At 49.7% G+C, this 24,712-nt stretch overlaps 1 protein-coding gene across 1 annotated transcript in view; it reads right to left on the reverse strand.

Moving 5' to 3' along the window:
- Positions 1-17,920, reverse strand: part of LOC144166950 (uncharacterized) — a 65,123-nt gene extending 47,203 nt beyond the window's left edge. The window contains exon 1 of the mRNA XM_077696385.1: positions 17,696-17,920. Within this exon, the coding sequence (XP_077552511.1) occupies positions 17,696-17,920 (225 nt within the window). The remainder of the gene's footprint in view (positions 1-17,695) is intronic.
- Positions 17,921-24,712: the final 6,792 nt, after the last annotated feature.

Consider the following 24,712-nt stretch of genomic DNA (forward strand, 5'->3'; position numbering starts at 1 on the left):
AAATTCATTTAAAATGCATTTTATTTTACATTAGCAATACTGACCATGTACTTGAAGTATATTTCAAGTATACTTAAAACGAACTTCTCACGGGCATATTGTTATTACATTGATAGTGCATTTCCAGCATGTTAATTATGTATTCACAAAATGTACTTGAAATGCATTTTAATTGTGCTCAGCTTGCATTCAATCATAACATTGCGTTTAAAATGTATTTGGAATTCATTTGTAATGACTGTATTTCTTGCATACTTTTAAAAGTGTATTTTTAATGTGGGGTGAAAATTTCGTAAATATATATTTTAATGTATTTTAAGTGTATTCAAAAATACGAAATGCATTTTGAATATATGTGAAATGCATTGGGGCATATTTAAAGCATATTACTTTTCGCTAAGGGTTTGTATTGCTTTTTGTTACACTGAACTCGAAAACGCGCCGGGGACACGAAAAGCGCACCGATCTAGCCGTACGGTCACTGCGCAGGCGGCGACCACGGCCGCGAAGGGGCGTAGGTCGCCGCAGGTAGTTTGAGCGGTACCTTGTTACCGCTGCACGAAATGGGACCCAAGTCACAAACATTCAGCACATACGAGAAAGGAGTTAATGATGTGATGGCGGGTTGCATTAAAAATTCTCATCTGTTCCGCTTACGAGAGCGGCTATTGAATATACGACGCAGTGCTAAACCGAACGCATGTGTAGGCGGAGCTGTAGGTAGACCGGCCGGCTGTTCTCAGAATGCGTCGTTCTCTAGCCGCGGCAGCATTTGCACTCGCAGCACCTGCGTCACGTCCATGGTCGCTTTTGAATTAAGCGGCTCACGAGATCAGTACGTGGGGGCGGTCGCAGAAACTACTGGCGACGCGGATTCCACAGTGCTACGGCAGCTCTGCTCCGTGATATCCCTCCGACAGTCACGTGGTCAGCTTTGTTTACACAAAATCTAGTGTTTTGCGGCACCCGTTGAAACCGAAACTCTGACTGGCCGCATTGAAAACGCCTCTAAGTAAATAACCGTCACACGCTGAAGCAAATGAGGTATGGGAACGTTATAAGTAGGTCATTGGCTACTTATCGCAACAAAAAAACAAGATGCAAAATTTTTGTGTCAGTGCTCCTTTAAAGAGCATGTTGTACAGCAGTAGCAAAGACAAACGGGGCCTGTTTTTACTATCGTCAATTTTATTTGTACCGCCCGTTCCTGCAAAACGCGCTGAAAAAAAAAAAACAACAGGGATGAATTTTGCTGTGTCCCGCACGGGGCGCCGTGAACAATGTTGGCGACGGTAAGATTGTTCAAGGCGCCAAACACCCCGAGCACCCATACTCAAGCTGCGTCTAAGCGCGGTGGGGTGTATTAAAGGGACACAAGTGAATTTGTCAAGCTCTCGGTTTTTCTTCCACTGTGTAGACTGCCTCAAATTACGACACCTTTCACCAGTTATCCGGTTGATAAATCGTTATTTTATAAAGCGGGAAAGAAGAAAAACTACCATGCGCGGTCTGTGGCGGCCGCACCAACTAAAGGCTGTGACGTCGGGAGGAGGTGGCACCGTGATTGGACGATGTCCAAGGTTAGCATTCAAACAAGTTTCCGTTTCGGTTCTGTAAAACAACATGCTTGACATCCGACGGCATCGTTGGATGGGCATTCTCGATATCTCAGTAATCGTCGTACCGCGCTTCTGCCATGTTGTCGGCTGTAAAATGCCTAAGATAAGCCTCCCAGGACAGCTTAGAATCATAGAGATCACTAGCCGAGGCCTACGCAGTGGATGAACACCCTCCGCAGCACCGCATACGCTCAAATGCCGTGCGCTTTTCCCGCATATTCGGAGCTTGCCTCCCTCATGCCTGTATCGTAAAAAGCGTGTTCGCAACATGCCAAGGGTGTTCAGACCTATGCCTACTGCCCGCAAGCATTCGGTGCTTGTGGCAACAGCACGCCAACGAGAACTCACTAGAGCGTCAGTGTCAGTCTGCGCGTGTTCTGCAAACTCGCTCGTGGAGCAGTGAACGTTAGAGACCAAAAAATGGTGAAATAAGTTTGGAAAACATCGGCCGCAAACGAAAAAATCAACTTACAAAAAAATTAGCGCCACCTTCCCGGAGGGAACGCTGAGTAGATGTGGAGCATCTCGGGGTTCCGTTGTGTTTCCCAGTTTGTGGGGTGGTGCTGACGCTTGCTTGCGCCAACCCACTAACTGACGGGACTGTTGCTTCCATCACACCTCATCGGAAGAACGGAGTGAAGTGGAGTTAGCCGCAGCAAGCGCTGAACTGAACGCGCGCAGCGGGCTACCCGATTTACATTCAAGGTTGAAGGAGAGGAGACGAGAGGAGGAGAGATGCGCAAGCGCCGCGCATGCGTCGCGAAAGCAGAAGCGAGAACGCGGGAGAACCGAAAGCGAAGTGCACGCAGCTGGTACAAGAGAAGAAGTGGCGGGAGTATCGTGCAGCTGTGGGAGAGAGGGAAGGACGAGAGTTGGGCATGCGCAGTGTGAGTGCGGACGCCGACGCGGGACATGCCCAGACTATAAGATGCTCCGCATCTAAAAAAGCATGTACCCTCGGGAATTCGAGCTTGCGACTTGCGAAACAATAATCGTAGCGCTTCAGACCACTCGTCCACGAGCCAGCCCTGCCGACGTTGGGTATACAAGGCATATAATGTACAATTAGGTTACACTTTTATTTAGTTTTAGCATTTCAAGGACTTCCGGTGACTATTTGTTGTATAGCGCTCGTACAGTAAGCGTCCCCCAAACTTCCACGATATCTCACGTCTAGCAATTGCATTTCTTAGACGGAAAAGCGTTCGCAGATGTGTGGTCGTGCTGCTGACCGCTGTGCTTGTTCACCCAGCGCAAAAATTGCTACCTGCTCCCTAGTTTTGCGCTGTACGGTAAATGTTTCAGGTGATTTTATTTCCTTAGCACCTATATTGACTTCGCTGACTCTTCTCCCGCCTTCAAGTGGCCTTAGATTTTCCTACCAGCGTAAAGTCAGCGAAGCGTCGCATGTGCACTTCTGCAGCGCTTGTGTGGAGCGACACGGACTCGCAGCTTGATACAGTGTACAAACTAACAAAGTAAATAAAGGCACATTCTTCCATTCACAAACGTGTTGTGGCTTAGTTTCAACTGAGCGAGGGAATTGCGACGACCCGTCGACGGCCGGCGGGCTAAACGCTGGGCTCATCTCATCCTGACATTACACGAAAACGCCACACAAAATGGGCGAGGGTCAGAGAGGAGGACAGCCTTTTTGAATTGATTTTTCTACTAAATAAATTCGCGTAAACTCGCTCAGAGTGGTCGAAACATGGCCTATGGACTCCGGACTACAATTTGCGCTAGTATACCCACAATGTTTACAAATCACTTCAGTGTCCCTTTAAAATTAAATGTAGAAAGTTTGCACGCTGGCTGATGGTGTCTTGCTCGAACAACCACTGCTCGAACAACCACTGTCTACCGATTAGGCACCTTGAAGACATTGAAAAAAAAATAAAATGCCACGAAGACGCCCTCTGGCACCTTCTTGTTGAGGCTGCGCAACAAAAAACACCAAAACGATAGCCCCCGACGTTAGACAAAACCGCGATTTCACCGCGACCGTTACTCTTTTAAGCGACATCTATGGTTGGACAGAATCCTGTCTGGTCGGGGTAGGTCGTGATACAACACGGCATAAAAACACCGACCAAAGAGTATACTTCGTAAAATAATAGACGTTTCGGCTCCCACACGGGAGCCTTGTTCACAATAATTTCGTCAGTACATCACACCCCCTTTTGTGTACGTCTAAGAATGTGACGTAGGCAGTGGGAGTAAACTGGCAGTGGTAGTAGGCAGTGGGCAGTGGGAGTAAACTGGCAGTGGTAGTAGGCAGTGGGCAGTGGGAGTAAACAGTAGGCAGTGGGAGTAAACATTGAATCGAACGCAGGGCAATCTGCCTCCACTTTACTCCCACTGCCAACGTCCCATTCTTAGACGTACATAAAACGTGGTGTGATATACTGAAGAAATCATTGTGAACAAGGCTCCCGGGTGGGAGCCGAAACATCTTTTATTTTGCGAAATATACTTTTCGGTCGGTGTTTTTATTCCCCGATGTATCATGACCCACCCCGACCAGACGGGATTCCGTCCAACCATAGATTTCATTCAACTGCGTGAGGCGTATGGCCAACCTGTCATCACCCAGATTCGTCAGTACATTTCCACCACAAGCCGGGTGTCTGCCTTCGAAGCCCACTTGAAATTCAACATGACCTGCAAGGCCCGTCGCTTGGTTCCTATTTTCTTGCGCCTGAGGAGACCTGTGTGCACCGCTTTTGGCCAATTCGTCATAGCCAAAGCCTTCTTCTACAAGCAAAGATCCTTGACTGCAAAGAAAAGGTCAAAGTTCTCAAGAATGAAGCCTTCTTTGCCCGCCTACGCCTAGAATTCCGATGTCCCAATGATTTCGCACGCATTCATATGCACACGATTTCCAAGCTAGGCTGCGGTCGCGCCAGGTTGGTGTGACGCACGGCAGTAAGCTGTCACGACTCGGTCATGGCCGGACAAATGTTGCAGGAAGCGCTGCCAGTTCTACCGTGCACAACTTGTCCTCGTATCAACCAAACCAGGCCGAAGTCTCGGTACTGAGCCCGTTCGCCCCTTCACAGGCTTTCTGGTTTCTTGCACTGTATCCTGTCCCTTCTGGTTGGAAGAACGAGTACGCATGTGCGCAATTCTCAGGATTTTATGGAGAAGGTTCGCGACGTGGCACTTGACGACGGGGACGTGATGGTTTCCTTTGGTGTGAAATCCCTCTTCACAAGTGTTACCGTTGATCTGGCTGAGTCAGTTTGCAAGGACGCCATCGAAGCGGATGATACGTTGCCCGAAAGGTGCCCCATTGAAGCAGCAGACCTGACGAAACTTTTGCATTTCTGCTTGTCGAACGCGTAGTTCAGCTTCCAGCAGGAATTTTTCAAGCTGGTGCAAGGAACGGCTATGGGTGCGTCCATTTCAGTCACGGCCACGAATTTAACCATGGAATGCCTCGAGAGCCGGGCGCTCGCAACGTTCTCTCCGCTCCCAAAGATATTCGTGTGCTACGTTGACAACTGCTTTTGTGTCATACGAAGAAGTGCCTTGACTCGTTTTACCTTGCACTTAAATAGCATGCAAGCGGCAATACAGTTCACGGTGGAAGAGGAGGTCAATTGCCAACTGTCGTTCCTAGATATCCCTGTGAAGCGGATTGGGCCAAAGCTCTCTTTCAGCGTCTACAGGAAGCCAACGCACACGGGCCGCTACCTGCACTTCACATCTGTCCATCCAGCCTCTCACAAGAAGTCCGTGGTGATCACCCTGTTGCAACGGGCCAAGAGAACTTGCACTGAGCAGAGCGACCTCGCCATTGACTCTGCCAGTGTTCGTCGGGACCTCGGTGCCTGCGGCTACCCCCCTCCCTTTATTTCGTCGGTGAAACCGTTGAGGAGAGAACCGTTGAGGAGATTCTGCAGCGTTACTGGGCTCTCGAAAGACCAGTTGTCGAGCAACCTCGTGTGCCTACTCATTTCCTGGAAGTTTGAAGTGGCTCGGTGACCAAACGATGTATTCCTTTCGTTTCGGGAATTCGCGTGCCTGTAGGACTAAGCGTAAAGTTCGGGAGTCAACTCGCCCTTTCAAGTAATTGATAATGACCGATTCGGAGCCGCTATATTAGTAACCTTAGGCCTGAAAATAATGGCGAGAGCGATAGCCATTTCTTCGATTAAGGTTGGAAATTGGTTTAGTAGTCTGTAGGTTTGGGCGAGTTGGAAATCCATGCTCTACTTAAATTGCGCAAAATCGGGGGGGGGGGGGATTACCAGCTGGTCTCGAATGACTTGGAGAATGTCGACGTAGGTGTCAAAGATAGAGGGTGATTGAGGCCTAGACTATGAATAATGAGGCGTCCCATGTCACTTCTCGTGAGTAGCTCTAGTTGTGAGACCCGTTGGGTTTCGATAATTTCGTCTAGCCTATTGGGAAGACCGAGCGAGAGTAGTTTGTCTTTTGAGAGTGTAACGGGGAGACCTAGGGCCTGTTTGTATGATTTAGCCATTATCGATTCAATTTTTGTGTGTTTCGCTGACTGAGGTTTAGGAATGGGGTGACGTATGCTATGCGACTGACGAGACGTATTAGGTTGTTTTATTTCACTCCTCGGTGTTTGGTAGCTATGCGAGAAATGAGCCCTGTAGACTGGTAAACCCCTTTGTCGAGGGCACGGAGAGTATCCACACTGTATCCGTTTGCCTGTATATGGAGACCTAGAATCTTGATGTAGTCAACTATTCGGATGGGTTGGCCGTTGGAGGTAGTTATATGGATGAGTGGGAGTGGGGAGAGTGGCTGTTTTCCTGGTCTTTTAGGTCTGTATAGGAGGAGCTCTGATTTTGTTGAGGAGCAGGACAGACCACAAGAAGCAGCATACGCCCCGACGACGTCAGTTGCTGTTTGTAGGGTATCTTTGATGTGACCACAGATCCTCTGGTATAACGCACAACGTGATGTCGTCGGCGTATATGCTGCGATGTAGGGATGGCGTCGAGGAGCGGGGGTAGACCTCGTAGGGCCATATTAAAAAGAAAGGGGGAAAAATTGATCCTTGGGGGGTACCTTTGCTACTGAGAGAGATGGGGTGGTTATCAATCGTCCAAGGGTGAGTGTGGCTGTTCGACCCGTGAGGAAATTACGATTGTTGTTGTATGATCGCGCACCGACTCCAGCCGCGGCTACTCCTTCCAGGATTGCCGAGTGGCTAACGGAGTCAAATGCTCGCGTTAAATCGAGGTCAAAGACCGCTTTGTTGTTATATGTGGAACTGAATCGAGCTTCTAGTATGCGGTTTTTTATTTGTAGCATGGCGTCCTGAGTAGAGAGCTGGGGTCGGAACACCAGCATGGAGTGAGGCAGCAGATGGTGCTTTTCGATGTGGCTGTTGAGCCGGGTGAGAACGACGTACTCTAGAGCCTGCCCAGGCAGGATGTTAATGATATAGGTCGGAGGTGATCGATGGTTGGCTGCTTCCGCGGTTTGGGAATAAGAACGCTTTTGGCTGTCTTTTAGTGATGCGGCAGTTCCCCCGTCTTCCAGCATTCGTTGAAAAGTGTAGTCAAGTCTGCTATGGTGGGGTCGTCGAGGTGTCGGAGAAGCTTGTTAGTTATTTTGTCGGGGCCCCGAGACGATTTCGTTTTGAGGTGCTGGATGTCGGCGCGTACCTCTGCCTCCGTTATGGGTGCGTTCAGATCTGGGTCAAGATCCCCACAGTAACTTGAATGAGTTTGGGTGGGGCAAGCAGGAGCGTATTTATTCTGAATATAATCGAGGAGATCGGTGTCAGTGCCAGTGAAGCGATGTATGATGTGGGATACGAGTTGGCGTTAAGTGGTGCGTGTGGAAGGGGGGTGAATTAGATGTTTGGGAATGTCCCTCGTCCGCTAAAGATTGAAGTGCGAGTTGAAGCCTCACATGCGGAATGCCAGTTATGAGTGAGGAGCTGGAAGGATTATTTTTCAATGTCGCGGTCGAGAGCAGCTATTCTTCTAATGGTTCGATTGTTCCGCTGTTTAGAGGCGTCTCTGGAGACTAGCTTCTGTTTGCCACATATGGGCGAGTTTGGAGTCAGGTTCTGGGAAATTTGCAGTGATGTCTACTGTTCTTGTAGAGTTGCGTAGACGTTCGTGTATAGCTTCATCCCACACTTCGTGGTTGGCCGCGATAGTAACGGGTGCAGTGGGGGTTTGATGTCTGGTTTTATGTGCCCTGAGTGTATCCCAGTCTATTATTCGGGTCTGTTGGTTGGGTAGTATTAATGGTAGGCCTATTTCAATTTTAATAATTTTTTAGGCTCTGCCTAGATCGGCTTTGGTGTTAGTCCAGATGGGAGAGAGATGCGTCTTTTTTTGTGTAGCTGAGGTCGGGAGAGGTGCCCTTGCAGACGCTGTTTTCTAAGACAATGGACTATGCGGGGTCCGTGAGTAAAGTGAGACTTTCCTGTTGGCAGTCTAACCAGAGACGGCGCGCTTTGACATTGTCTTTTGGGTAGCCACAGGCGGGGTGGTGGGCGTTGAAGTTGCCTACTACTACGAAGAGAGGCGGCCTGCCAGAGTGATCGCTTGTTGGAAAGGGTGATCGCGTGGAAACAGTGTTGTAGTCGGGGCTGCATTATATGTTTAATATGAACACAGTAGATTGTCGTTTACTGGATCGAGGAACGACCTCGATGAAAACATGGTCGATGTGTGTGGGAAGGTGGAACTCGTGTTGTATTACTGGAGGGTTAAGATGGACGAAGATGGTCCTTTCACGAGATCAGGGGTCGCTATTCGGAAAGTATTTGTACCCGGATAATTTTTCTACACAGCTCGTCTCCTGCAGCCAAATGACATCTGGGGGTGGACCTAAGGTTTTAAAGTCTGTGCAGGACATTGCAACGTTTGCGCAATATTACCGGCTATTCCACTGGCAGATAATAATGTTCTGTATCTGAGATCAGGAATGGCGGCGGTTTTGGGTCAGTCATAGGGTTTGGATAATTTTTCGAATAATGCGGGTGGTCGTGAGTAGTTGGCTTCAAATACAGTAATTCGAGAGTTGAAGACTCTTATCTGAGAGCGGAGTGTCGCTAAAAAGGTTCTCGAATAGATTGGCATGTAGGTTTTTCATTTGTGATTGTCTCCCCTTTAGTGATTTTTTTCCGGTGTGGGTTTGGAAGAGAGGGGCGTGCGGCGCTTCGACTGCATTGACGCCCAGGGCAGAGGTTGCAGGGCAGGGGGAGGAGAACGAGGGGGAGCAATGGTAGTAATCGAGGGCCTGAGGGATTTGGGCTCTGATTTCGCTGTAGAAGGGAATTCAGTATCTATCACGTCGTCCCGCGGTGTGGACGTTGAGGGAGGAGTAAGGCTGTTTACGGATGCCCTGAGGGGGTTCTTAGGGTTTCGTTTTCAGCTAGGGCCATGTCCAGTAATTGCTTAAGATGTGCTATTTTGATATCGTTAGCCTGAGGAGAGCGGGATGCCACAACTGACCAGCTTACCCTGGGCTGACGGCCCGAAGTGCGTTGAGGCGGTTTTTCACGTGCTTCCATAGCACTATGCCCGTAAGTTGAAGTGTTCGGCGGGAGACGTGCTGTGGACGGGGCTTCGTGTTCAGTGGCTGGTGGCGTTTTTGGAGGGATGGAAAGTTTTTCGGAGACTTCTCGAGCCTGCTGCTGGGTTGCGTCAGTGCATGGAAACGGTATCAACTGGCCCCTGTGTGCAGAATGTGCGTGGATGTGAACGGTGTATTGGCGGCCGGAAATGCTGCTTACTCAGTTTATCACACCGATGACAAGCGACCGCCACACACGTGGGTTCGCATGAGTGTTGGTTACTTGGGAAGACTTGGACACCGCACCGTTCGCAGCGAGAATGGTCAGGATTGGGGCAGGCGTTGGCGCGCTGTCCGAGAGCACCACACGATAGGCAGGCTTCCGTTTTTCATCGACGGATTTGGCAGCGGTACTCGCCTCCTCAGTAGTAGAGGAAGTGTGGCCCCCGAAAGCCTTCAAATACAATGAGGACGGTATTGGTGTGACCCATGCGGCGCGCCCGTAGCGATGTTGGGTTTCCCGAGTTTATGATGCTTGCTGTGATGTCTTCGGGGGAGTTGTAGGTGGGGATTCCGTGAATGACCCCTCGGGTGTAGCTTCAGGGCTGGCCGCATGAGGTGGTCGGGTATTCACGGTCATGGAGGGAGAAAGCAGCAACAGCATTGTATTACTCTGCTCGCACAAGTCTCGGCGTGCTTACTGCTGCCATATTATTTTCTGTATTTGCGCGCATTCTTTCTTCTCTGGCTTCGTTACTTTGGAGAGCAGCAGCTCGCAGGATGGCGTCAGGGAGTTCGGCCATCCCAGCCTTAGTAACACCAAGGCCGCTACAGGGGCGGATGATTATTTTAAGGAGTTTCCTCGGTAACTGAGGCGGCCGGATTGGTATGCGAGGCTGTCCCGAGGGCTGATCCTGCTTGATTGGTGAGGACCTAGGTTCAGCGCTCTGCTGCTGCTTCAGAATGCTAGCGCTACGTTGGCGGTTGCATTCTAGCAATCCCCGCTCAAGGGTGACCATGTCAGGGGAAATGTCCCCACCTTGAACAGCGACTGGTTCCATTCTCACAACGTTGAGGCCTGGCCATTAGGTGTCGCTGCTGGAACTGGTGCCGCTTCGCAGGCTTGTAGCGAGGGGCCGCTGCGCCGACGTGACCGTCGGCGGCGGTGTGCTATTCGACGCTAGGGTTAGCCGAGCTGCTAAACAGTGCAAACTTCGGACGTGCTGTGTTTTCAGAAGGCGGTCAGGTGGGCAGTGGGGTACATCAGCGACGCACCAGTAATGAAATGAATGAGGTTAACGTAGAAATCTTCCACTGGTAAACACCTATTTGCGGAGTCCATGCTAAGCGCATCTACTCCGTTCGGCCCCCTTACGGAGAATCTTGAAAAAACAAATTCGCGCCAATCCACCCTTTGAAGGTGGTTAGAAAGTGAAGCTGTAAACGACACCCATAGCGATTACCCATGCTACGTCACTTGAATCTACACGTGGACCTAGAAAGATTGAAACCAGAGGCAAGTGAACTGCATGCACTCAACAACACCCTTTATTACTTCAACGACATAATATTGCTAAGATTAAATAAATTCAGGATCCATGAATGGTGGCCGGTTGAGTTGTATTGGTAAAGCACGCAAGTGTAAACTCTCTCTTTTATAAAATTAAGGAAAGCGCAAACCCTGTGTTATATGATCTCACTTCCCCTCCGTCTCTCCCGCAGCCGACGCAGGCAAAGGGATCGGCGGCAAAGAAGGAAGAAAAGTGAGATTGCATACGTTGGTGTGAGCTTCCATTAACTTTTACTAACTCATAGCGCATCCGCAAGGCGCTCACGCGGCCACTACACGCGCCGTAGGCTGAGCGCAACAGCGGCGCAAGAGGTCGCGTAACACTATCACGAGGCATTTAGCGAGAACTCAGGGGGTAAACCCGCAGCTGTGCTCGGCGAGTGCACCGTCGGTCTCCCTGATCTCCGCGTGGGCTCGTAGCTCAATGGGTAAGACAATGGGCTTTCTTCCGTTTCTCTCTTCCAGGTTAGATTCCTGACGGCGCCAGCAACTTCTTTTCTTTGTTCGCGGGAGTTTTGTGTTGACACCAACGGTCGCGACAGAACATTGGGAAGGGGGGGGGGGGTAGAGGTAAAAAGCTTCTCTTTAATAATTGCGTGAATAATCAAAAAGTGAAGTTATCAGACACTCAGCAGAGGTGGCGTATACGGCGACTGAGCGGATGCGCCAAGAGTCAAGTGACGACCAACAAGGAAAAGTGCGCCCACAAGCTCTCAATGAAACACCTAACATATTTCTTTAAACGTTAACTTTTATAAGTCACAAACAATTATAAATGTCGTGTGGACGCAAACCACTCCACTCGGGGCGAGGAAGCGCTAGTGACGCCCCCCTCCTTAGTGGGGCCTGCAGGGTGAGCCTCACGCGCCTCCCTCCTCTCCCGAGGGGCGACACGTGGCGCGCGAGAGACTCCGGGAGATACTGCTCTTGGGACTCGCAGCGCTCGCACGGTATGTAAATTCCTTTCGGCAACTTGTGGCCTTCCTTGCATTAGCAGGTGTTCAACTCAATTTTGGGTCCCGGCACCAACTATGTCGATTTGCGCATGCCTCAACTGCATCAGTGCGTCCGGGCGTTCCCCGTTCCAACGGCAGGGTTGCCCACGTCCGCGTGGTGACGGCTTCGCCGTCTAAGGTCAGCATGCGATCGCCGTTGCCGCCCGGCTGAGCCCAGTGGCTTGAAATTTATCGCGGCCACAGAGAGCTCTCTTCCCCTACCTCAGCGAGCGTCGCGGCCGGCCAACGCAGGCGGACGCTAACTGCTGCGCGAACACGGGGTGGGCACACGCTGGCGGGTCTACGCCCCAGGGTGTAAGGGCATAGTGCAGCGTAGTGCTTGTGACGTGGTTGTCCGCGTAATATACCCATTTACTATGGAAGATATCGCTTCCCTGTGAAGTGACTGACGACGTACACGCGCGGCGACAGTCGTGGCTCGCTCTCGAACCCGTTGGGGGTTGAGTCTCACGGCAAAACAGTCCGGTGCTGCGCGAGAACAGTTAGAATAACGGCGGCGCGTTATTCTATTCTATTCCTTAATGCAAGTAAGAACACGCCCACAATGTACAGGTTACAGGCAGTCCTGCCTAACGAAGGGGTTCAGGTGACTGCCTTTGTAGAAACACTACCGCCCAGAACGTTGCACGAGGGAACAGGGAATTTACTTAAGCAGCAGAAAAGAAACATAAACGGCACAGGGGATGCCTTCGCCATAGCACTTCAATTTCCGGGGCACAGCCGGACGAACGGCAGTCCGTTTGCTGTCGTGCGCGCTCCTCAAGGTGGCTGGTGACGGTTGGACTATACTGGGTGGCGTCCATGGTGGTGGCACTCCAGACTGGCGACTCCCACCGCTGACAATCGCCGCTGCGCTTGCTTAGCGTACATCGGGAGTGACACGCCCTCCCTCTTCACACCGCTCTTCAATCCGCTCTTCACTGTCTTCCCCCGTTCGTTCGCAGATGGCAGGATAGGTGGCACGCGTTATTTTAAACGGAGCGACGCAAGACTTCACAGGCGAGAATCCCTACAAGGTATAATTTAAGCCGTGCCAATATTCCCAAGCTGCCAAGCCGCGGCGCCAGTGGCGGTTGTGGTGGTTATTGCAGGTTAGGTGTAGTCACATGCCCGTTATCTCCTTGATGACGTCTTGGCGGCAAGTAGCACGTCGGCCTTCCACTGTTCCGTTCTTCTGTGAGCAGTAACTTGCGTCTGCTAGAACAACCGTCTTGCTCCTTCACGCAGCGCTCTCTGCCAGAACGAATTGTGCACCCAGGCCGGCGGCCGAAGCTGTGTGTGTGTTGTGGTTGCGTTCGCTTCACGACGAAATGCGACGGCGAGCTCCAGCTGTTGGACTGTGCTTACATTGTTGGTAGAGTCAGGCCCGCAAATAACACACACATCAGCAAACTGAAATGACTTCGTTATATCCGCTTTTCGCTATATCTGCACACAAAATCTATGTACACAAATGAATTTGTTGTTTATAGCCGGTTATTTCGTTAAAACGGGGTTCTCTATAAGGGGGCTATACGGTATTATCACTAGCGATAATTCAACCCCGCACTGGGTATGTAGTGTGTGCGCTATTTTTCAAAAATCTTCTTGCCTTGCGCCAGAGTGAAGGGACTTGTTTGCTCCCGTAAATAACAGTAAGCAACTGCTACCCTTACGACGAACAAGAGGCAATCGATCGCCGGTTTAAGTTTGGCTTAAGTTTTTTGTTGTTGTTTATTTCAGATATCAGAATTTTCGAAGTTTTCAGTCATGGTGATTTGTTAATGCTTTTTTATTCAGGTTATTATTGTATCAAGATAGACGCACAGGACTTCCAGAATAGGTTGAATTAAGTTTATTATAGGTTGTGTTCTGTGTCGTTGGGCTGGGTTGGGTAGGTTAGGCTAGGTTGCATTAGGTTATGTTTGGTGAGGCCAGGTAATGTTAGCTCACGTTGAAAGGTAATATTATACTGCAAACTTTAGGCAATCCAGCTGAGGCCAGCCAGTACGATGCGACTGACGCGCCAGCGCGGCAGTCTCGTCGTGCGTATACTTGCTCCGGCGAGACCCCCTGACATGGTGCTTGTAAAACAGTCAAAATGACATTTGTGTCATGTAATGCACGGTTTTCATTTCACACTTGCGCGGAGGTGTTGGTTAGTACAGGTTTGGGTGTTCGCAAAAGCTCTAGGCACACTTTTGGCACATGGACAACCCGCTTTACAAAACATTCAACAGATGCCGCAATAAGTTTTACCATATCAAATTAAATCAAAGGTTTTTTGTTTCAAGTCAAGGTTGGGGTTACATCAGGCGAAAAGCAGTTGCGTACTGCTTGAGGGTGCCTGACGACCCTTGGAGACAGCAGCGTTATCCGAATAAAAAGTACTGCATAAAATGGCCTATTTACAACCTAAAGTACTTGCGATAAAAAAGCAGCATGAAATCGTACGCCCATATATAAAAACCGACACTGAGCCAGGAAAAAACATTTGTACAAATGATTTGTTCACAACGGGTTGTCTAAAAAGCATTCCACCAGCTGTTTCCGGGTAACACTTCCACTATCAACACCTTTTTGTTCACACGTATTAAGCAGAACAGGTCATTTGTATGCGAGTGATTGCAGTGCACAGTCAGTGCGTCGGCGTAGTACAAGACAGTGTTCATTTGTAAGACATGTGTAAGAGTTCTGGATAAACCTGATACTGGGTGCAAAATGATTTGAAGCTCTGGTTTGAGAACAAAAAAGAATAAAGCAGACAGACTCGTATGTTCACGGAAGGGGTATTATGTTATAACTTCTAAACAGCTGCTTTGTCGTGTGTTGCGCTGCTGAGCACGAGGTCGCGGGGTCGATTCCCGGTCGCGGCGGCCGCTTTTCTGATGGAGGCGAAAAGCAAAAACGCCCGTGTGTACGAGATTTCGGCGCACGTTAAAGATCCCCAGGTGGTCAAAATTAATCCGGAGCCCTCCACTACGGCGCGCCTCATCGGCTGCGTTGCGTCGGCGCGTTAAACCCTACAATCAATCAATCAATCAATCAATGAATGCTTTGTCGTGTGCACAAACTACGCAATACTGGGAATACTAGGCAGTGCTTTGTTTTGCAAGAGGCGAATTGCGTTCACATTTTAGCTGTAGTCGTGCCCTAAACAAATGTGCAGTAACTGGCATGCGAAGCGAACAGGGCATGATAAACTTGCAGCTAGGCTTTTGCTGGGAAAAAATGACATCTGGCTAGCGCTCCGAGGCAGATAAACGTTTCACTAGAGACAGCACATGGCATGTCCTGTTCATATCATCACAAAAGGTTACCCAAAGAATCCCGTGTCTGCTAACAATTTGTGAAGGTGCAGACGCAAGTGTCAGCTGCTTGGAGAAGCAGCTCACACTTATGATGGAGAACTGGCGGAAAACTGGCGGAGAATTTGCGATGGAGATAGAGATCGCGATGGAGAACTGACAAAACTGACAGACTCAAGTAGCTGTGCCGACATAGTGGGCCACAATAATTCAGATTTGCACGCTGTTACAAGCTTAACCAACAGACGGCGCCACACTGTTATGCCGAGTGCATCGAGGCGACTAAAATCCGACTATCCATAACGATAACGCAAATCAAAAGAGCGGCACTGTCGTCGTTCGCGCTGTGGTTGCGCTGACGTCTTGTAGGTAAAGTTAAAAATTACACAATCTTCCCGCGAAGGGACTATGGGGTAGATGCGACGCATCGGGGGTTGCCGTTCCGTTTCCGTTATGTTAGCGTGTGGATTGCTGTTGTTGTGTGTCCTATTTGCGCAGCATGTTCATCCCCGATGCGTCGCATCTACCCCATGGTTCCCCTTGCGGGAAGGTGGTGTAAATGTTTTATCGGGGTGGCCCGTGCTTGTTACGGTTGCGCCGACCATCGCTATATCAGGCCTGTTAGTCTCCATTTCAAATCATCGGCGGTCACCGGAGGATGTCATCGGAGGAGCGCCGGCGGAATGACTGAGCGGAGCGGCGCAGTTACCGCGTTTATATGTACGGTGAGGGGAATGAGAGAGAGCAGCGCAGAGCAGCGCATGGGCATGTGTTAACCCGCACACACGCGCAGCTGGCACGGCGACGGAGCGACCGCAGCCGAGCGCTAACACGCAGATGGCGCTGCGGTGAGAGCGGCGCTAGCGCGCAGGTGGTGCGGCGAGAAGAATGGGGGAGGGATGCGGACGCCGCCGGACTACGCCGGAGGGACAAGGCGGGTGAAAGAGATGCGTCGCATCTAGAAGGCCGCGTGGTACATTCACATTGTTTAACCGCCATCTCACGTCCCGTGCGGCACCACGATTGACGCACAGAGAAAGGCAAGCAACGGAAGTCCAGGCGGGCAAGTTGTTTTGACGTATGCGTCGAGTGCGCCACAAGTGGCTCCTTCGGCCGCGATGGTTCGCTCGTTAAATTTTCTTTTCCTGTTAGACCCCACCGCACTCGCTTGCACCACGTGAAACATCACGAAATGGCGCGAGCAATGAAATGCGTTTTGCAATTTGTAATTTTTCAGCAATTGAAGCATCTTTGGGAGCCGAATAACCCGGGCAGTAGAACTTTGTCCTCCTCTAAGCCGGCACATAGAAGGGCAGTGACCATGAAAATGGAAGCTTCTTTGGGAGCCGAATAAACCGGGCAGTAGAACTTTCTCCGCCTCTAAGCTGGTACACAAAAGGGCAGTGACCATGCCAATGGACTGCGGCTACGAGACCGAGCCTCACTCACTCCTTCCTCAGCTTTGCGTCATTCTTAGGGTCACCACAGTGCCTCTAGCAACACGTTCACCTCGAGCAAGCACATGCTTGCTGAGGACACGCATTTGCTGCTTGGTTCCACTAAGAGAAGCAGTCATGCGAGAAGGTGCGCATTCTTAGGTGCGGCAGGCGAAGCTGAGGTGGCTGGCTCGGTAGATGGCACTTGGTTCCTGGTAGGACCATTAATTAAGCTTGGTGATGGTCGTCGGCAACACTTGCTTTCATTAAGTTTTCTGCAACCAGCTGATCCTCAGAGACCACTTTACCAGGCAACGGGCCTCACGAATGCACCACATGCACGATAGTATCCCCGACAATTAAGTGTCAGTGCGTGCATCCTTAACGTGCGACAAACATGTCCCACATCAAGCAAGGTGGGCACGTCCACAGAGTGAAAGCCATTGTAACTGGATGTCCTGAACTGAGTGCAGAAGGAAGAGCTGGCTTCTCAAAATCGTTCTTTGAACTTCGCACTTGCAATACACTATGGAGTCCCTACTCTTGGTTACCGGAGTGGGAAGGGATTTATCCCAAGTGACACTTCAATGAAAGGCTGCAGATCCCCAGCCACATCTGTGGTTAACTGTGAAAAACAACCTCTTTTTTGTTTTAATCAAACACTGGGGCCTTTTCTGTATTTCACCTCAAATAGCCAAGGACATGCGGCTTTTCAACGGAAAGTCCGATTACACAGGGGATCACCGAGAAATGGTTCATTTGAAATGGAACAAGCGTAGATGCACCTTTCCCGTCATTTGGACCACGGAAGACTTCGAGAAATACAGCGCTGAAATACCCTTAAACGCTGAAATACAGCGTCGGGCGAGGTTATCTGAAAGAAGTTAGTCATGAGCATAATGTACGTAAAATTACCGCAATCAGCTGCTAATGCGGCACCTCGGCATAGTCGCTTTAAAGGGTGTCTTTATCGGAGGCGGGGGTGTCTGGGAGATCTGACTGTTGGTGTTCGTTCGGGCCCACATTGATGAGAAGTGACCAAACACTGTGTGCTTTCCTATCTTTGTCAGCACAATCAACCTCACTTTATTTCTTAGATGGCATTGTCTCCCAAACTCCCTGACGGATCATCACACAAACGTAGTTAACGTAAGGCGTAACTTTATTTTTTACCTCGGGCAATATCTACTTATGGAAACAGGTCAGACATGCGACACCGTACAACAGCCATGCTTCGCTCGCGTACCTGGACGATGTCTTCCTGGATTGCGCGCACGAAGGCCCCCAGCAGCGAGCCAACCACGACAATGGAGGCACTGGCGTCTAGCAGGATGGTGCAAGCGATGGCCGCCACGGCGGAGAAGAGGACCAGCGCACGCATGCGGGTGCCGATGAACAGGGTCAGCTTCAAAGCTATCTGGTCCACGGCCGTGGTCCTCTCGGTGCACAGCACGACCAAAGCCGCCGCCATATCTGTCAGGACGGCGGGCTGCTTGCACCACGAGAAAATACTGTAGCTTTAATTTCACAACAGGAACACAGGGTCCGTAGCATTGCATTTCATTCACATTTCACGCTGTGGCTGTGACCGTCGTTTCTTTATTAATTCACCCTGGGGCTTCATCACGGGTGCGTGGCTGCACTCACCACAACCTGGCCTGAAAAGGACATATCTTAATACAGTCACGGGCTCTGTTCAAAACTCAACTTCTCACTTATAGGTAGCGATACAATGGGTGGTTTTGCTTCATTGGTGGCTGTTTATATCACTGTAAAAACAATGCGTAATCCCGCCAAATGTCGAACGCATAACTGCAGTGACCCCACAAGGGCGACAACGTGCCGAACAGTACGTAGTACGTAACTACTGTCATGCTTAGGCTAATAATGTTTCCGCACGTACAAGACGACGACCAAAACGCCGACGTCCAAGAATATTGTCATGAGGCCAAAGACGATGCAGTTGTCTTCAAGGAAAACAAGTTTATTGGAGCGAACCCTAACAACTGGAATACAGGTGGCGAAGCAGCAGTCAACGAAGTGACGTGCGAAGGCGCGAAGCAGCAGTCAACAAAGTGACGTGCGAAGGCGAGCGCCGACGATTCGAATGCCGCGGGGTCTGCTTTGCAGACTTTTATCTTTCGGCGCGAGTGTTTCTGGAACCGTCGATTTACATCCAGAACATTGTAGATCAGAGATTATTATCCTGGGCTTGTGACGTTAAGACAAAACAGCCTGCTTATCTGAATGAGATAGCCCGTGCGGCATAAAAATAAAGAATGGAAGACGCGCTTCGCGTGGGACACAGATTACGCAGCCGGGCGTGGCCGGGCAGTAAAAGCAAACAATAAATAAACAAACCCATACATGGTTTGCGGCATTACACCCCCTCTAAGAGTACATCGACCCGATGCTAAAACACAACAAAAATAATGATTAGAAAAATAGAGCGCGACTTGGACAACGACAGTAAAGAAGGACGACGGGACAAGGGCTCACTTGCAACTAACATTTATTGAGGCATCTTCTCATATTTATACATGAATCATCAGGAGCATGCGCTCGCCCACTTCGGTACACTACATGGAACGCATCAACCAGAAAACATGATCAAAGTGACTTTTTCGAAAATTCAAACTCGCTGGCACGCAAAAACACAGATGTATCGCTGACGCACTTGTCCTCTTTCTGCTTAATATAAAGCGCTTCCAAGAGCTCCCTCTTCACTGTATCATCACTGAGCTCCCTCTTCACTGTATCATCACTCCTGCCGAGAATTCTAATCTACTCAAAGAAAGGCCTGCATTTTTCCACAGGAGTGACAGGCCTGCAATCTTGGCAGTGCGTGGCTAAATGCGCGCGCGTAAGACCTATGCTCGCGTGCCCAGTCATTCACACGTCTGCCCGTCTGGCCGATGTAGGCATCCCCGCATGAAAGCGGTATCTCGTTGACTACCCCGACGTCACAGGGCACAAAGCGCTTGGCATGCTTTTTTTCGCACTTCTTCGGTTTGGGCTTGCCGGAAATTTGCGCACGCAGGCGGCTAAGTTTTTGTGGAGCAGAAAACACCACCGGCACTTGTGCCGTTCTGCCAGTTTCTTCAGGTTGTGCGTAACTCTATGTATATAGGGCAGAACAACAGGGTTCGCCTTAGGTTGTTCTGGCCGCTTCGCCCCTACTTGGCCTTTGGCTTTCGGCAGCAAGGCTTCGGCAACACCCAACAAGACATGGTTCGGGTAACCGACGGGCAGAAGTCTCTTCAGTTGAGAGTCAAAGCGCTCTTGAACAGCATGTGCACAGGACGTCTTCAGTGCAGATTCTAAAACCAGATATGCTATGGCCATTTTAACAGCCTTTGAATAAGATGATTAAAATGGCAGAAGCTGTTTACGGGCACGCGGGCGATATACCCAATAAACATGGTCGGATGAAAAATTAAAATTATCTAAAAACTGCAGGGTGTCATCACTGGGAACCTCCTGTGTAAATTTCAAGACCCTTCCCATGGCGGCTAAAATTCTCTAAAATCACTTCTGCGGTTGCAATGTAGTTAGGTGAACACTGTTTTCTCAGAACCACTAAAAAATCGTCGACATATCTAAACACACGCAGTACAACATCTTTGTCAAAACTTAACACCAAGTCCCGGTGGACACTAGCAAGAAAAATATTGCATAAAACTGGCGCAACGCATGACCCGATACATATACCTTGTTTCACAATATGCGTGCGTCCTTCGAAAGAAACAAATGTTGCGTCCAGACAAAACTCCAACAACCGCATAAAACAGTCCACCGACATACCACAAGAATTATGGAACTTTACACGCCGTTTACATCAATGCATTGCCTAACAGACGCAAAAAGTTCCGAGTGCGGCAAAGAATAGAATAAATCTTCAACGTCAAGAGAAAAGGCAAACCCCACCGAGGCGTCATTCTTAATATATTCTACTACTTCAAGTGAATTCTTGGTGATAAATGGGTCGTCGATGTTAAGGCTACCGAGATGCCTCTGTAAAAACCGGCTTAAATGCGACTTCCAAGCTGGGGACGAGCGAAGCATGTAGTGTGCGTTTCCCAAAGCAAAATCACTGCTAATAGTCAACCGTCCATCGCAGAAAACAGCGTTTCTGGAGCCACCTAGCGCCGTTGCCTCTCTCTTGTCACGCGGAGCGCGCTTATTGGGCGCCAGAGAAGCGCCGGTGGCAGGAGCAATCCTGCGCTTGCTGAGGCGGTGGCGCCCTCTCTTGTGTTGAACCAGATTCAAGCAATCAAATGAGACATACCGGCCGTAAGTTGTCTTCCTGTCACACGACGCATCATGCCAAGATATATGCTTTACAAGGGAAAACCTGGCGTTTGAAACCAATTTTGAGAAGGAATTCAACAAATTTCTATTTGTGCAATAAAATGTGGTTACTCCTGTGTTTCAAATTAGTTTAAATATATTAGTTTATTTTGAACCGGTTTTATTCATTGCACACTTCCTTTTTGACCATCGTTTGACAACTTGAATTAGCGTGACGACAGGAGAAGACGGTGACAAAAGACGCCGACAGCCCGGGCACCTAAGGTGCTTCGCCCCTAACACCACCACAGCTGAAAACGGGCAGCATGACCAAGATACGATTGTGCACCGCATACTAACCGCTAGCAGTTCCTCCACGCTGTAAGGCAGCGTTACCAGCGAGAGCAGGAAAAATGGCAGGATGATGGATGACTGCGCTGGCAGAGCCTCGGTCACCTGGGGAGTAAAACATAAAATAACGGTTAACGCAAGTGAGCTATTGTGTTTTCAAATGACAAGATTTGAGACGTCCCCGCATCTTTTTGTACGTGTCAGGTTTGTGCGTGCGTGCGTGCGCACGCTCGTTCGTGTGTGTGTTTCGCACCATGTACATTTTATAAACTACACTGTATCAATTAAATCGTAAGCACGCAATATTCACCCCCCGTACCGCTCCAATAAATGACTAAAGCGAGTGGAGACACTTCATAAAATACGTGGCAACAACCTCACGGCCGCGTATGTGGACGCAGCAGAGTACAGACAACACGGCGCTGCCATGATTGCAGCCACGAACCTTCACAAGGAACTTTTCAGTTCGGTCACCGTTCAATCCACCCTCCCGGAGACAGTGGAGGAGGCGCCATAGCCCTATCTCTCAACTTGAATCACAATATTTCGTGGTTCAAAAACTGCAGTTTGAAATTTCACCGCCGGATCCATGTCACACCTGGCACTCGAAATATGGACAGCGAGTTTTACGTAAGGCAGCCATCCGTTCTCAGGTGGACGCGCGCGCGTTCCGGCTGTTTCGATTGACGACAGACCACGGGTGGCCGACACGGCAAAGCTGCTGTTTTTGGCGCGGTCTCCTCTTTATACCGACCGGTCTGGCCAGAGTCGCCAGACCACATAACAATACATCATCTCTCCTTAGGGTAAACGGCTGTTATAAACACAAAGCAGCAATTGCAACAAGAAATTCAAGCAAAAAAAAAATTCACAGCATATCCACGGGGTGAATGATGATGAGTGGGCGAAGCTCCTGAGGGGAAATCATCGGTAAAACCGTGACTCTTCAGTGAAAGTTCGCCCACTACATCTGTGTCCGAACGTAACGTCTAGAAAGTCTCGCTTAAACCGCGCGTCGGCACCTTGGGGCTGAGCTCGCCTGATGCGTTTTGCAGACGCCTCACGAGCTCTCACTGCATCGGGGTCTGCCTGCCGATACGCGCGCTTTCTCGCCGCTTCCCGTTCTCTGACGTTTTGGAGATCCTCTTCGCGCCGCAGCCGTGCCGCTTCGCGTACGGCAGGGTCCTCGCGCCGTGGCCATGACGCTTGGGCCTCTCGTTCTCGAACGCTGGGATCTTGGCGGCGTCGTCGCGCAGCCAGACGACACGCTTCGGCCTCCCGCTCTCGTACGGCAGGATCTTGGCGGCGGCGTCGCGCAGCTTCACGGAGCGCTTCTGCCTCGCGGGCTCGCACATCTGCAGCCTTATCCATCGGGCGACTCCGAGCGCGCGCCAACAGCGAACGGATTTTATTACAACGCTCCCCGCGATCTAGTAAACAATCCAAGAACTAAACTAGAGGTAGCCACGCCATCTAGTAAACAATCCAAGCGCATCTTTTCATCATATACAAGTACCGCCATCTAGTGAACAATCCAAGAACTAAACTAGAGGTAGCCACGCCATCTAGTAAACAATCCAAGAACTAAACTAGAGGTGGCTACATACATACGTCGAGGATGGACAGACCCACGCCCTAAGGAGCTTCGCCCCTAAAAAGGAAAGAAACCACGCAATTTGGTGAAGTTCCTTTGTGTATGAGAGCTTCGTTGGCTGGCGCTTGATGCGAGTAGATTTCCAAATCCGCTATCCCGTGTCGTCACTCGTCCCAGCTGGTCCGTCGTTTGCCTGGTCGTCGTTTTGCTCGGGTGCTTGGGCTTGCATCACACTCGGCTGCGGAACAGTATTTGATGCTGCCGGAACATTGTTGTCTGGTGGCTTCACCTCTGGATGCTCGGCCCCGCTTGCTCTTGCTGAGTCTGGCTGGTGGACCGTCCACGTCTCGCAGCCTGAACGTTTCCTTTGTTTTGAGGATGTGCTGCCTGTTTATTTATTAGGCTGCGTCCATCTTCAGCCCTGAGCAAGTAAGAACGGGGACCGGCTTGGTCCTCAATGGTGGCCTTGGCCGGAATCGTCATGAATGCGCGCGGTGTCTGCCTTGGCCAAGGCTGGAAGTGAGGCGTAGGCCTTGTGTTCATGGTGGGAAAAGCGCTACAGTAACAAGGACAAGTGAGTACACGGGACAAAGCGCTTGTGTAGTCCTTGTGCTTCTTTACCTCTGCTGCACACACTAAACATTTTTGCACCCTTACGGGTGCGGAAAGGGTGCATTAGAGATGTCACACACTCTTTTGCACCTATTAAGCACTATAATTTAGCTCCGGCACCCTAATATAAGGGTGCTTCAAAATAAAGGGTGTAAACAGCCGTTTAACAGGATGCAATAGAAGCCGGGAAGGGTTCTGATTGGTATTTATGGCCGATTAGGGTGTTCACCACAGTTTGTGTATTAAAACAACGGGTGCAAATATGCTGGTAAAAGGTGAGAAATTGCACAAAACATGCTGAATGTTTAGATCCCCCTGTGCACTACATTACTTCTTCTAGTGCATCACAAGGTTTATTTCGATGTCTGCGTATACAGGAAGAGAACGCTACTAAATTCCTCTTGTAGTCCTATAAATAATTTTTTACGCAAAAGGCATCGATGTCTTCAACGAAATTGAATTGAGCTAAGAATTTGTTCTCGTATTATTATGCAGTAACACTGCTGACGCGAATCCGCGCAGTCTTTGAATGAGGGTTTCGCATTTTATGACAAACAAACATCGAATGATTTTTTTTACTGTTCATTAAAATCTTGCTTCACGAATAGAAAATAAAAAATAAATGAAACACTATACAACCGAAAATGAAGGCGTTTACGGTGGGATCTTTCTTTGCCCAGTTCAATATATAGCAGCGGCGACACCGATGTTGAAACAGGAAAAAATGTCAGCCCTTTCTTATTACCAACATCGACACAATAACACTCCCCCTCCCATTTTTTTCTACAGCCTTGCACAGACCACAGCACGACCTTGAACTGTGACATCTGCATCATCATTCTGTCGTTCCCTGCTCCTCTCCTGCCCCACCAGCACAATCATAGCACCCTCTAACAACAGTCATTCTCTACGCTCAGTGGAATTATAACGTACTAGCAATCACAATTTTATTACATTATTATTGTTAGCGACCGTCACTAATGTGTACTATTGCAAGAAACAGACCACCTAGTCTCTCCTGCACAAACAACGTACAAACAACGTAGGGAGTGCTTTTTATCCAACCTTATAAACCTATGATGTCAAGCATTTGGAACTCGGTTGAGTCACGCACTTCGGACCGCGTTGCAGGACTGCCGTAGCCCCTGTCGCTATTTCCACTTCATAGACCTGTTGCGGCATCTTCGGCGTCTTTGGTGGCCCCATAGCCACAGAAGATGTAAGAATTCACTTTACTGATGACGCCAGAAGAAGCCAAACGCAAAAAAAAACTCGGTAGATGTCCTTCTCGTCTCCCCTCCTGTACCAAATTTCTTCTCTAAAACCTTTGACCCACCTATTGCAAGAAACTAGAGTGAGAGAGAGAGGGGGGGGGTAAACTTTATTGAGCCAAGCTCTATTAAGGGGACGTGTTGG

Source organism: Haemaphysalis longicornis, unplaced genomic scaffold (genome assembly GCF_048455015.1).
Source record: "Haemaphysalis longicornis isolate Haplotype H1 unplaced genomic scaffold, Haemaphysalis longicornis Haplotype H1 scaffold_2, whole genome shotgun sequence".
Taxonomy (NCBI): Eukaryota; Metazoa; Arthropoda; class Arachnida; order Ixodida; family Ixodidae; genus Haemaphysalis; species Haemaphysalis longicornis.